The sequence below is a fragment of the Eurosta solidaginis genome, chromosome X (assembly GCF_040869045.1).
Source record: "Eurosta solidaginis isolate ZX-2024a chromosome X, ASM4086904v1, whole genome shotgun sequence".
Taxonomy (NCBI): domain Eukaryota; kingdom Metazoa; phylum Arthropoda; class Insecta; order Diptera; family Tephritidae; genus Eurosta; species Eurosta solidaginis.
In genome coordinates this window covers 980801-995713 of record NC_090324.1, presented here as the reverse complement: position 1 = coordinate 995713, position 14913 = coordinate 980801, and the positions used below count along the sequence as shown (strand labels likewise).

Below are 14913 nucleotides of genomic sequence, written 5' to 3'. Positions count from 1 at the left end.
TGAAGATAACCCTAGCTGTGTGCCAAGACTTCGGGATAGAGTTAAGCCTGATGCAGTTAAAGTAGATGATGGTAAACCAGCGGCAGGAAATCCCTAAAGACTTTTGAAGTTTCGCAGGAATAATGCCATCCGGGCCTAGAGACTTATGAGGCTTGAATGAACCTATGGCCCAGGTTATTTGAATTTCCCATGTTGAATGGCAGGCATTTCTGCATGGCCAACGACCGCCGAACTTGCGAAAATGGGACATCGGGAAAATAATTGTCCAGTAGAGATTTAGGGACTCCTCGCTACTCATCGACCAGCCCCCACCATCATCTCTCAGATAACCCAGAGGGGCGGGATTCCTAGAGAGAATTTTTCCAAGCCTCGTGGATTCATTGCAGCCTTCTACGTTTTCGCAAACATGAATCGCGCTTGGCTATCCCTATTTCATATTTATAAATCCCCAGAGTCACCTTATAGAGCTCCCAGTCCGAGGGTAATTTACTCATCCTGGCTCTGTTTCAAAGCCGGCTACTGGACGCTCTTAGGTCGTCAAGAGAATCAGAGCACCAGGGCGGCTTGCTCTTCCCCCTGCAAGTTTACAATGGACAGGACAGTTGAAAGGCGCTATTGCTTTCCGGGGTGAAGTTTTCCATCAGAAAACTTGGCTTTTTGTTGGCGGTTTAATAGATTGCTTCAAATAAATGTTTTCATACATTTAAAAGCAATGAGAGCAGCCCCCTCTTAATTCAAACAAATAGACAACATTGGTTAATTCTTTGTAGTTCTGTAAATAGAACAAAAACAAAAATACCACTTTCATTGAAACCGCCAACAAAAAGCAAAACTTTAACACATGATTACATACAAAGTATGTACTGTGCAAAAGAATAAAATATGCAAGGAAGGCAATTGGAATAAAGTTTGCAACAACTAAGGCACGACCTGGCTGAATGCGTTTGTAACACTTCAACCATCGTAGGAGTTCGAGTTCAAATCCTGTTCGGCCGGGGTGCGTTTGCTCCTGGAGGTAGGTGGGCGCACCGGGGTCGATCTCAGTGGGAATAAGCGGGTTGGAATAAAATAAGAGAATACGAGATTTCTCGTTATATTATATATGATTTATTGGGTAAAAGTAAAATAGACGGGTTACAATATTACCTGAATATCTTGTTGAAAACAGTGGAGATCGCTGGCGGCAGATGTTAGCTGGTTGGCTGTTAGAATCCAAGAGGCCGGTTGTATGGCAAGCTACAACCGTTGACCCGCATCCGTTTTGGAGGGGAAAGGCACCCACACATCAACCCCGACATGCATATGCATGAGTGCTGACAAAAAGCACACATACACGTGCATGCACATGCATGTGGCGGTGATGGTGTGGGTGGTTATAAACTAAGTCGAGTATCGAGTATCGATTTACAGAGTTGCATTTGGGGGGATCGCAATCAGATGCGGAAAAGTTAGGCATCCTGCCTAAACATGCCGGCCCCCCCTGCGATACGCAACATCGTTTACGCCAATGACCTCCGCTGGAACGAGAAAAATGAATATAAGACTTACACAGGAAACGTAATCTATATGAGGAGTTCGCCAGCTTCGCGGGTGGCCGGGAATCCTTCCCGACTTGCTCAGCATGCCACCTAAGCTAGGATGAAAAGTTAACGGTTATGAACAGATATAAGTGAATATTTCTTGCCATTGAATTATACATAGTTCTTAAATATAGAAATTCAGAACGTAATATATCTATAGTCGATGGCCAGTAAGGCTGGACGAAGAGGCCGAGGTCTCCGTTCCAGAATGGCACCATTTTTTTGTTATTCTTTGTTTTTTTTTTTTTGTTCCGGATGGAGAGGCCGAGGTCTCCGTTCCAGATTTGCAGTTTTTTTTGTTTGGACGAAGAGGCAGAGGTCTCCTTTCCAGACTCGAGGGTTTTGAGGTTTTTCTGGGCTGTACGAAGAGGCCGAGGTCTCCGTTCCAGCGTCTAACGTGTCGTATCGCTCTCAAGGCAAGGGTGGCATTTTATGGATGTACCGGGGCGAGCGGCCGTGAGGTTGGTTGGGTGAAGCGAAGGTGTTTTATTACAAAAACGTATATTAAAATAGATGAATAAAAGCGAGTTTAAAACGAAGCGTAGGGGCCGACGAAGATATGTATTTAATTTTGTGCGAATACTCATGACGAACAGCGCAAATCGTAATTAAATTGGAAAGTGTACCAGCTGCCGGTGCTTGCATGCAGATTGGCGGTGCGTTCTCAACGACGCGTTCTATCTGCACGTACCATTTTGAGATGGCGTGCAACCCTGTCGTGTATTTATTCGTCAGCTGACAGCTGGTATGGTGAATTTGTAGCGTGCGAATATATATATACATATATGTATTTGCTTGCCCTTGAACAAAAAAACTAGGTCACTGGGGCAGTAGCACACTAAGTCGGTTCTTTTATTTCGGGACTCGGATTGTTTTTGTACCGAGCCCTTATAATGACTGTTTGTGCTGTTTGTTGTTGAAAAACAACAAGTCCTGCCCCCAGCCAGAAAACAGTGTCCAAAAAAACGGAAAGGGTAAAACAAAAAACAACAAAAAAAATGTCTTTGTAAAAAAAATTTAAAATTTTTTGTGCAAGGAGAGGTTTGTTTTTGTTTTGTTTTCCTTTTTTTGAATTCCTTTGTTGTGTATGACTGGTTGGTGCTGCATTAAATGCCCACATGAGTAAGGAATAGAAAAACACGTCAGTCCCGATTGTGATGTTTTGCGTTTTTCGGTACTGCTTTGGTGTAGTTATCCGCTTTTTTTTCTATCTTAATATGACAGCACTAATGAAGCTGTCGGTGTTTTGCCGTGGGTTGCCATCTCGTGGATCGCCCTCCGGTAGACTCGCACCATCACGAGACCGGGGGGCTGATTATAATTAGGGCCTCGGGAGAGACACAAGCTTAGGGATAGCGGGGCATCACGGCGCGTGGTTGAACGCGTCTTTATGTCCCGCGCTCCCTTTCCCCATTGCCATCGCGTAGTACGTTTTGGGATTCCCCTCCGGTAGACTCGCACCATCACGAGACCGGGGGGTTGATTATAATATATGGCTCGAGAGAAACGCAGGCTTAGGGATAGAGAGACACGAAGACAAGGGTTCCTTAATATGCTTTCCACGCTATCACCAACCGTGGGCCTCTGATTTTTGGTAGTCGGGGAAACTAGAATTTTGGTTTTTGGGGTTTTGCAAGGCGGCATTTGGCCCCTTATATTTAATCCTCCTTGTCGTGGGACGGATGGAGTACCAATTTCGTAATTGGTCTAGTGGTTTGTCCCTTGTTTGTATGAACGTCAACAACACGCACACGGTTATCAGAGCCTGGGTGTGTTGACGATTCTCCCCATTCTCCACTCGTTGGGTTGGAGGTTGTCCTCTTTGATAACAACTAGGTCTCCGGGTTTTAGATTAGGTTGTGGATGTTTCCACTTGTATCGTTTGTGGATCTCGGTGAGATATTCGGTTTTCCATCGCTTGCAGAAAGTGTGATGGAGGGCTTTGAGTTTCTGCCACCGATTGATCATCGAGGCAGGGCTCTCACTCAAATCCGGCTCTGGCGGAGCCAGTAGATGGCTGCCAGTGAGGAAATGTCCTGGGGTGAGCGGCTCTAGGTCCGTCGGGTCATTGGACGCTGGGCTGAGCGGCCGCAAGTTCAGGCATGCCTCGATGCGGCACAAGAGGGTATGAAATTCCTCGAGGGTGAATTTATGTGGTGAGGCTATCTTTTTGAAATGGCTTTTGAAGCTTTTCACTCCCGCCTCCCACAGCCCTCCCATATGGGGAGCGCCCGCAGGTGTGAAATGCCAAGTGAGTGATTGGTGGCTGTACTTCGAGACAGCATTGTCTCGGGCTTGTGAAATGAAAGTTTTGAATTCCGATCGTAGGGATCGTGAAGCTCCGACAAAGTTTGTCCCGTTGTCGGAGTAGACGTTTTTGGGACATCCGCGTCTAGATATAAGACGGACAAAAGCGGCAAGAAATGATGGGGTGCTGAGGTCAGTAGTCGCCTCCAGATGAATTGCTCGTATGGAAAAACGCACGAAAAGACAGACATAGCCTTTGGATAGTCGACACCCTCTACCGCGGTAACTTTTGATGTCGAAGGGTCCGGCGAAGTCGACTCCAGTATTCGTGAATGCACGGCTGAAAGTCGTGCGTTCGCGAGGGAGAATACCCATAAGTTGGGTCTGAGCACGCTTTCGGTGTATAGTGCAAATTTTGCAATTATGAATGGTTGCCCTAATCATGGTTTTGATGTTAGGTATCCAGTATTGGGTGCGTATCAGACGTAACATGAGTTGGTTTTCCCCATGCAGACTTTGTTGATGAAACATTAGGACTGTCAGACGGGATAACTGGCAGTTGTATGGGAGGAGGATTGGGTGGCGTTCATTAAAAGCTAAGTCCTTTGACGCCCCGAGTCGCCCTCCTACCCGAATGATGCCATGTTGGTCTAGATAGGGATTAAGTGAGAGTATTGCACTTTTCCCTGCAATTGGTTTTCCGGACTTTAGATCACTATATTCGGAACTATGGTATTGTTTCTGATAGATTTTAATTAAGAGTTGGGTTACTGATTTGATCTCATCAGGAGAGATTAAAGGTGACTTGACCTGAAATGATTTTTTTTTGTTTTGGGGTGAGTTCTTCGGTAGAACCTCATAACGTATGAGAGCACCCGTAAAGCCGTAGGTAGGTCTGAAAAGCGTTGGAGAACATCGGTAGTATTTACTGTTGTTGTTGCGCAGGTCTTCGCCCTCTTTCCCTCTACGGAGGTGATGTAGTCACTTTCTTGTGCTGGCCATTGGGAAGTGTCTTCTTGCAGCCAAGAAGGTCCCTGCCACCACAAGGAATTGTTGACCAATTCAGACGCAGGTAATCCTCTGCTACCTAAATCTGCTGGGTTTGATTCCGAATTTAAGTGCAACCAGTCCTTATTTCCGACCATGTCGATGATCTTGGTGATCCGATGTGCGACGAAAGTTGACCAGGAACAAAGCGGTTTCCTTATCCATGCGAGAATGATCGTTGAATCCGTCCAAAGGTGAACTCTCACTGGTCCCAATTTAAGGTTCCTGAAAATTTATTCGGTGATTTCCGCTAACAGCACGGCTCCGCAAAGTTCCAATCGTGGAAGAGAAAGAGTTTTCACTGGGGCTACTCGGGTTTTGGCTAGAAGTAGGTTTGTCCCGATGTCATTATCCGTTTTCACGCGCATGTAAACGGCTGCTGCATAAGCCTTCTCGGATGCGTCACAAAATCCATGGATCTCGATGTCGGTTCCTGGTGAAAAGTTGACCCATCTAGGTATCCTGATTTTATCGATTTCATGGTATTGGTCGGTGAAGGTTTTCCATCGTTCCAGCGTACCGGTAGATACTGATTCGTCCCAAGCTGTGCCTTCTAACCAAATACTCTGCATGAGTATTTTTGCCACAATGACCATTGGTGCCAGCCAGCCTAATGGATCAAAAAGTTTGGCGATTGCTGATAGTATCGCTCTCTTTGTAATGTTTTCCGGGTTGTCCAGAGTCCCTTCTTTAAAATAAAATAAATCGGAGAGGGCATTCCATCGAATTCCTAATGCTTTAACTGAACTGGTATCTTCGAAAGCCAGGAAGTTTTCACTCAGCAGGTCTGCTTTGGGGATGTCCCTTAGAATGTCCTCTGAATTGGATGTCCATTTGCGAAGTGGAAAGCCCGCGGAGTGTAGGACTTGACGAATTTCATCTCTGGCTTTAATGATCGATGTGATCGTATGTCCACCCGCTAACACGTCATCTACATACATATATTCTCGCAGTATGCTAGCCGCTGTAGGGTGTGAATTTGAGACGTCGTCTGCTAGTTGGAGAAGCGTTCTTATCGCGAGGTATGGAGCGCAATTCACTCCGAAGGTAACCGTCTTTAATTCGTAGAGACTAATAGGGTCATTCTGGAAAGTGCGATATACAATGCGTTGACATTTGGTGTGATTTTCGTTCACCCAAATTTGACGATACATCTTTTCGATGTCGCTATTGAAGACAAAACGGTATAGTCTCCATCGTAATATAAGGATGGGTAGATCGGCTTGTAGAACTGGGCCTGGGAGTAGAATATCATTTAGGCTCTTCCGGTTTGCCGTAGGGCTCGAGGCATTGAATACTACGCGTACCTTTGTAGTGGTACTTTCCGCTTTAATAACGGCGTGGTGGGGCAGGAAGTAATGATCCGAATCGTCGGATGGGATATTCTTTTTTAATTTTCTCATATGTCCAAGCGTTTCATATTGTGACAACACTCGAACATATTCTTTACCTAAATCTGAGTTTTTTATTAGCCGCCTCTCATTCCGGAAGAATTGAGAGCATGCACGCTTCAGGGATGGTCCTAAGTTAATATTGTTAGGGTAATCCTGCCGGAATGGTAGTGACACGGTGTACCTTCCATCTTCTTCAAGTTTCGTTGTTTCTTTAAATAATTTTTCGCAATACCTCTCCTCTTCATTTAATATTTTATTTTTGGGTACATTTTCTACCTCCCAGAAAGCTTTGAGTTGGTTGTCTAACGCAACCTCGTTGTAGAAAGACATAATGCTCTTCGTTGGATTCGGTGATTCGATACGACCGGTTAGTATCCAACCGAACACTGTATCTTGGGCTAAGACTGTGTTTAGCACATTCTTTTTTATACCGTTCATTATAATTTGGGGATATATGTCTCCGCCAAGTATGAGGTCTACGTCTTCGTTGACGTAGAACCTCTTGTCTGCCAAAACCAAGTCTGGGAATGTCTGCATAGTCATTGCGTTGATATGGCAGGATGGAAGATTCCCAGTGAGTTTCGTTAGAACTAGTACGGGTGTAGTCAGGCTGAAGCATGGATCCACTGGTGAACGTAATTCGATGTTGGATGCTTCTTTCACCTGAGCTGACACCGCATTTGTGATGCCTGAAACCTGGGCATGTATTTTCCTCGCTGGAAATTTGATTCTACGTTTTAGTCTCTCAGTAATAAAAGAATATTCATACCCTGAATCAATTAGTGCCCTCGCGGAGAAGTCGGTACCATTATGGTGGATGTGTACGCGAGCAGTTCCTAATAGCACGCCTGTGCTGGAATTGGCATGGCAGGATTTGACATTCTGATTCGTAGAGGAAGGTGGTTGTCCCGATTCCTGTCTTTTCCGTGCCGGTACCGAAGTTGATGGAGTATTATCCGCATCTTTGAAAGGGTTGCGCACCGCCGGTTGCTGAAGTGTGTCCGCATTCCGGAGCGTGTGGTGACGAGAGTGGCATTTGGAACAGTTGTACGAACTGGTGTGTCCTGGGAATAAACAATTCAGGCAGCCATTTGTGGATTTGACGAATTGAATCCTTTCTACAGGGTTTAAATCGCAAAAACGTGAACAGTTGCGTAATCTGTGCTGCGTAGATTTGCACATTTTACACATTGATTTTGTTGTTTGCTTGGTTACTTTTGTTTGAAAGGCACCAAGTCTTTTTGTAGGGGTTTCTGTCGACTGGCGCGACGTGCTTGACTTTTGCACTTTAGAAGTGGCATTCCCTGTAAAACCAGACACGGTTTCAAGTGTCTGAAATCGATTTGACAAGAATTTGTCCATATCCTCCCACTTGGATATGTCCGTTTTGTGGTCAATGCTCTGCTCCCATAGAGCCAACGTATTTTCAGGTAATTTTGTCGAACATAAATAGGTAATAATCGCATCCCAATTTGAAACATCGATCTGATGTGTTTTTAAGGATGCCAAACAATTATTTATGTCGCGCTGTAAGGTTTTGATTGAGCTGCCGCACTCGTTATCTATCTTTTTTAGATTAAATAAAATTTGTAGTAGTGAGTTCACGAGAATCTGTTTATTCTCGTATCTCTCACACAGGTTTTTCCAGGCTGTTTCGAAGCCTTCATTTGTCAAAGGACATTTCTTGACAATGTCCTTTGCCTCACTTTGGGTTTTTTGGTTAAGGTGGAATAACTTTTCTACCGAGCTTAAACGACTGTTATTTTTATAGATGGCCGTGAACAGGTCACGAAACGTTGGCCAAGATAGGTAGTCGCCCTTGAATACCTCAGTATCGCAAGCTGGCAGGCGGATACTGTGTTCGCGCACGCGTTCTCCCTCAGGTTTGACTGACCTATCTTTTTCCTCCTTCAATTTGGCTTGAAGTTCAGCCATGTTCGACATGCATCGCAAGAATACGGCATATGCCGCTTTATGCTTGATCTTGACCGCTGCAATTTTCTTTGCGTCGAGCGTGTCAGAGCCAAGCAACTCTTCTAGGGCGTTCTCTGCTTTTCCCACTTGGCTTGCAACTCTTTTTGCTGTATTGCAAGAGTGTGTACAGTGTGCAGAGCCGCATTGATATCATTAAAATCGGCCTCGAATTCGATTATTCGATCGGCCAATCTAATGTAGGAATCCATGTTCATGGTTGAAAAATTTGTGGACAAATTGAGTGAGGAATCTAAATTTGTATGAACCTGTTCGAATCACCCAACCAACAACTATTAAATTACGCAAAATTTTAGTTATTACTCCTAATTTAATTATTTTATCTGACTTTGCAGAGTATTTGTGCTGTAAAACAGGGAGAAGGGGGGAGCAACACCAATGTATACTGTGTGATGTAAAGGGGGCCCTTCCCCAAACGTTTAATTTTATTATAAAATAAGTGCGCGCGTTGATATAAACTCGACGAAAAGTGTGAAACCGTGAAATAAATCTTATGCAACAAAGAACAAGACTGTGTAACAAGATTAATTAAAGAAATTAGTGAAAATAATAGTGACGCAAAAGAAATTGAATTTTGCCGCAGTCGAATGGCGTGAATTTTTTTGTGAAAGATAGGTTATGTGCACATCTTCCCTGTGCTGTGTCTGGAGAGCCTTACCGCTTGTGGCGGGACAGGCCAGATAGTCACAAGGAATTTAAAACAACGTTAATGTGCCGCGTTTGCACTTAGTTCGTTTTTCGACACTAATAAATTATACACACTTTTCGCGGTTAATCACAGTCACTACGCGTGTGGCACTTGGAATATATTTTTTAGACGGTTTTATTTATTTTTTATAACCAAAAAAACAAATTGTGGCAAGAAATATTGCACTTACGTTGTGGCTGTTTGTTGTTCTGGTGATGATGTGGCAAGATGACTTGTGGTGTTGCTGATGGCTTAAGCTGGCTGTCGCTTGCTCAGTATTTTTTTCACGTTTTGATATCAAATACAACCTTTTAGTTTTGGTTTTGTATAGCTGTTGGTGGGCAAATATTTTTCCGTATAAATTTTCGGGCTAATTATGTTGTGGACTGTATTGTTAAGGTGCTGTTTCCAATTCCTGGTGAGATAGGACCAAATGTTCGGCCGGGGTGCATTTGCTCCTGGAGGTAGGTGGGCGCACCGGGCCGATCTCAGTGGGAATAAGCGGGTTGGAATAAAATAAGAGAATACGAGATTTCTCGTTATAATATATATGATTTATTGGGTAAAAGTAAAATAAACGGGTTACAATATTACCTGAGTATTTTGTTGAAAACAGTGGAGATCGCTGGCGGCAGATGTTAGCTGGTTGGCTGTTAGAATCCAAGAGGCCGGTTGTATAGCAAGCTACAACCGTTGACCCGCAAAATCCTCCGTTTTGGAGGGGAAAGGCACCCACACATCAACCCCGACATGCATATGCATGAGTGCTGACAAAAAGCACACATACACGTGCATGTACATGCATGTACATGCATGCATCTGCATGTGGCGGTGATGGTGTGGGTGGTTATAAACTTAGTCGAGTATCGAGTATCGATTTACAGAGTTGCATTTGGGGGGATCGCAATCAGATGCGGAAAAGTTAGGCATCCTGCCTAAACAAATCCCATTCCCTGGAGAAAAGGCTTTGAATAGATTTACAAGGTATAATCGAAACAGCTGTCGCCTTGTCCGTCCTGATGTCACGTTGTTTTAATTTTCCCCAAATTATTTAATAAAATTATAAATTGCTTCTAATAAATGTTTTCATACATTTAAAAGCAATGAGGGCAGTCCCCGCTTAATTCATACAAATAGACAACATTTGTTTCCTCTTTGTAGTTCTGTACATAGATCAAAAGCAAAAATACCAGTTTCATTGAAATCGCCAACAAAAAGCATAACACATGATATCACAAAGTATGTACTATGCAAAAAATAAAATATGCAGGAAAGGCAATTGGGGTAAATTTTACAACAACTAAGGCATAATGTGGCTGAATGCGTTTGTAACACTACAACTATTGTAGGAGTGCGGGTTCAAATCCCACTCCCGGTGGAAAAGACTTTGGAGAGATTTACAAGATATAAAGAAACAGCTATTGCCTTGTCCATCCTGATGTCACGTTGTTTAAATTTTTCTAAAATTATTTAATAAAACAGCTTCCTTCGGTGATTTTGGACTATCTCCCGAGGTTGGTGTTCCTAGCTAGATGTTTCCGCTTCGTGATGCGCGTCTGGCGAAATAGGTGTTGTTGTTTTTGTTGCCGCCACCGGTTTTAAAAGGGTTTTCCCTCCTTTGTGGTACTTGGTTTTGCGGCGGTATCGTGGTAACTGATGTTGATGGTGTTGCGTGTAGTGCTTGTGAGAGTATGTATGTGCCGTACGTACTAGTGCGTCACTCTGTTGTTGGTGTTGTGCGAGATGAGTGGCACTTCATTCCTTATGGATTTAGTTCAGATCCAAAAAAATACAAAGAAAACATAGTCCTAATTAGATTCATATAATTGTATATCCGCCTCTACTACACGCGGGTAAACACATAAAATTATTTTTTTTTTGTGTTTGCTTGAATTTCCATTGACTGCATCGGCATAAGCCTGTCTAGCAGCAGATATTTAATGCAGTTGCAGGTTTCATTTGCCTTGCTTTAACATTGGGGACGGGACAATCCCTGTCCCCTGTTCGTAAGCCGAGGGAGACCCCTAACAATAAAGGGCACGGATACCACTTATCTTTCTATCGGGCCTATAGTCGTGACGGAATACGGAGACAATTCCCTTCACGCTCCTGTGGCGGCTCTGGATTTTTTTATTTCTTCTATCGCTTCGCGTTTATTTTTTCTTGCCCGAACTTTAACGTAATTTTTTTCGCGCCCCTTGTCTCACTCCTTTTTATACCTACTGCTGTGGCGTAGAACGTAAAGTTAAGAACGGAAAATTTTAACAAACTCATGTACAAAATAACTATCGGATTTCCCGTATTCACACGTATACACTTATACACCCTCGCACTCATATAATGTTGCTAAGCCTTCTGCAACATTGTGGCTGCTACAAACGTCGTGCGGCTAGCGCATTTTGCAACAATGCTTACATGGATATATGTTTCCTCCCGTGTGGTAAAAGGCTGGCGTTACAGAAGGTAACAGAAATTGTCCCGATATAATTTGGTCTCATTGTCGTCTTAACAATTTTCTAGTTTTTAGTTCGGTTAGCTATAAAAGCGAAGTTTTTTTTGGTTTTTTTTAACTCTTACTTGTTCTTTTTAATTTTCCTTGCCTTAATTATCTGCTAGCAAAAAAGTTTTAGCTCTTCGATATTTTACCGTCTGAGCAATTTTCGCACCTTTGCAATAAACTTCTATCAAATAGGATAAGAAACCCAAACAACATGGGCATTTTTACCGCATTGGAAGGGAAAGAAAAGTATCGAATTCGTGGCTACTGTCTAAAAAGGATCGTAATTTAAAAATAGTGGCCAACGGACCAACGGGGGTGGAAAATACCATTTTTGGTCCAAACAGAAAAAAGTTGCAGCCCGTTTGATTAAGTGTTATTGCCGATGTTAGTATTGACTCGGTACTCCAAACGATCAGCATTCACGCGACAAAAAACGTTAAATTGGAATTAGGGGCAATGAAACTGCTATTTTCAATTGAAGCAGGGGTGGCTTGTCTTATAACTTTTTAAAGTAACAACTACAGCAATAATAAATAGAGTAAATCACTCGATTCATTCCATTCAACTGTTACTTTATGTATATCTATTTCTTTAAAAAACAAATCTTTTTAAAAAGTATGAAATATCACGACGCTACAATACATTAATTTAAAAAAATATATATATATTTGTGTATTAGTATTAATTTGTACGTATATATAAAATAATTACGCTGCAATGGAAGAGGCGTAAGTGCATTAGTTACAAAAAAAATATATATATATATATTAGTATTATTTAGTACTTATACGAAACAATTACGATTGCCTTTCAGGTCAGTTTCCAATGGATTCAATTACAGGGACCCAAACTGTTATTCCTTCAATAATAAAAGTCCGTCAGAAAAGAATTATCTCCGGATTTTAAATTTTTTAATCCGAAAGAAATTATTAAATCCGGACTTTTATTTTATAAGACCGAAAATAAAAGTTAGATCCGAAAGGCTAATCCAAATGAAACGAACTTTTTTTCATAAAGAATCCTTCTTGTTTCAACTGGAAGCGATGTATCAAATTTCAAGGCAATATCTCAGTTGATGCAAGTTTACTATGAAAAATTATAAGTATAGTACTATGAGAGTTTTTTTAGTTTTTCTTTGAGAAATTTGTGGTGTTCCCAAACAGGATAAATATAATAAAAGCCACCAGTCTGCTAAGATTGGCGAGTAACTCCCTGGAAATCAAAAAATTTATGCCGAATCTTTTCTATGAGGGACATTCTTGAATTGTTTCCCATTTATCCATGCGGTGTAGGCACCTTATGCCGATGTGAATTTTTGGAAAGAGAATTAATAAATTAATTATATAAAGTTGGAAAAATGAACACAAATACCCCACAAAAATGTATAGAAGACATTTTATGCAAATCTCGCCCAAAAAAAACCAACAACTACCTCGAAGAAAACATCGAGCAAATGGCTACAAGCAAAGAGTGACGTCTCTTATTATATTTATCCTATTTATCAAATGACCATAAAGGTTTCAAATCTAGCTATTTTTTTTATCCGGATTTAACTTTTATTTTCGAACTCAAAAAATAAGAGTCTGGATTTTACTTTCACTTGTGGATCTTTGTTTTTTCAAAAGTCCAAAAAATAAAGGATCAGATAAACTTTCACCTAGGACAATTTTTTATCCGGGCTTTTTCGACTTGAAAATAGGAAAATAACTATTAAAATTTGTCCCTGTTCAATTGCTATATAAATAAATATTTTCCGCTACGTAGGCACAAATTGTTTATTCGTCTGTAGTTCTTTGACATTTTAAAGTGTTGGTTATGAATAAAATTGTTCCTCTTTATATTATGGTGAAGAGTAAAAAACGATTTAAGAAGTGCTTTTCCTTTAAATTTAAGGATAGTTATTTCATTTGACAATTGGCTCAACTCGCCGTTCATAAAACAAAATTTCTATCTCTTAATTGACGGAAACATGTTTGCAACGTAGCAACATTGCAAAATTATTTTTAATACAATTTTATTAAAAAAACGAGATTCAAGTAGACCTATAAATGCCTTGAAATGAAAATTCGAGTAAAAGGGCCCCTTATTGTAAAAACATTTGAATGCTGCATACCCCTTTATGTCTTATGTTAGACCCAATTAATTTCGCCATTTATTGTATTCTGAATTGCAGGTTTTTGGGAAAATAAACCTGGATGATGAAACCGCTATTCATCGCAATAACAATTTTCAAACATTTCCTCAAGCAGTATTGGTTCTTTTTCGGTCTGCTACAGGTGAAGGCTGGCAGGAAATCATGATGTCTTGCTCCACTGACAGTGATGTTCATTGTGATCCTAACTCAGATTCAACCAGAGATTGTGGGTCAAACATTGCCTTTCCCTACTTTATATCATTCTATGTGCTTTGCTCCTTCCTAGTAAGTTTCTTTTTTTAATTCTATTACTTACTTATAATTAAAAAAAAATATACATTAAATAAATTACAGATTATTAATTTATTTGTTGCTGTTATAATGGATAACTTTGATTATCTAACACGTGATTGGTCGATTCTGGGACCACATCATCTCGATGAATTCATACGCCTCTGGAGTGAATACGACCCTGATGCAAGGGGCCGCATCAAACATCTAGATGTCGTTACCCTTTTACGAAAAATATCACCGCCTTTGGGTTTCGGAAAACTGTGTCCGCATCGTATGGCATGCAAGAGACTCGTATCGATGAATATGCCTTTAAATTCCGACGGAACTGTTCTTTTTAATGCAACACTTTTTGCTGTAGTACGAACTTCGCTAAGTATAAAAACTGATGGAAACATAGACGATGCTAATTCCGAGCTACGCGCTACAATTAAACAGATTTGGAAACGAACCAACCCTAAGCTTTTGGATCAAGTGGTGCCTCCACCAGGAAATGATGATGAGGTTACTGTTGGAAAGTTTTATGCTACGTATCTGATTCAGGATTATTTTCGACGATTTAAAAAACGAAAAGAGCAAGAAGGCAAAGATGGGCAATTAGAAAATGCTACTGTTACCCTACAAGCTGGGCTGCGAACTTTACATGAAGTATCACCCGCACTTAAGCGGGCTATATCAGGAAACTTGGACGAATTATCTGAGGAGCCTGAACCTATGCACAGAGTAAGTGAATAAAAACTTTTTTAAAAGACTACCAGTTTAATAACAAACCAAAGGTTAGGAAACCCATTACTATTTTAGTTTCCGTATGTAAGCTTGAACTCGGAGTTTTGCCAACTAAAATAATTTTGTATAATTGTGTCAGCGTGCTTTGCACACAGAGTATCTATAGTAACTTTGGTAACATAACCGTTGATCGTTACGGCAGGGGCCATTGCCCTACCCTTGGCGAACTAAACACAAAACTGAAAGTTAAACATCAACAACATAAAAGGTTTTTCGTTCCTCACCTTTTTTTTAAATTATGAGCTTAATAATAT

At 41.3% G+C, this 14913-nt stretch overlaps 1 protein-coding gene across 1 annotated transcript in view; it reads left to right on the top strand.

Annotated features, from left to right (window-relative positions):
* Ca-alpha1D (Ca[2+]-channel protein alpha[[1]] subunit D) overlaps nt 1-14913 on the top strand; it is a 6221746-nt gene that overhangs the window by 6053407 nt on the left and 153426 nt on the right. Inside the window, exons 28-29 of the mRNA XM_067758067.1 lie at nt 13622-13867; nt 13937-14596. Coding sequence (XP_067614168.1) covers nt 13622-13867; nt 13937-14596 — 906 coding nt within the window. The remainder of the gene's footprint in view (nt 1-13621; nt 13868-13936; nt 14597-14913) is intronic.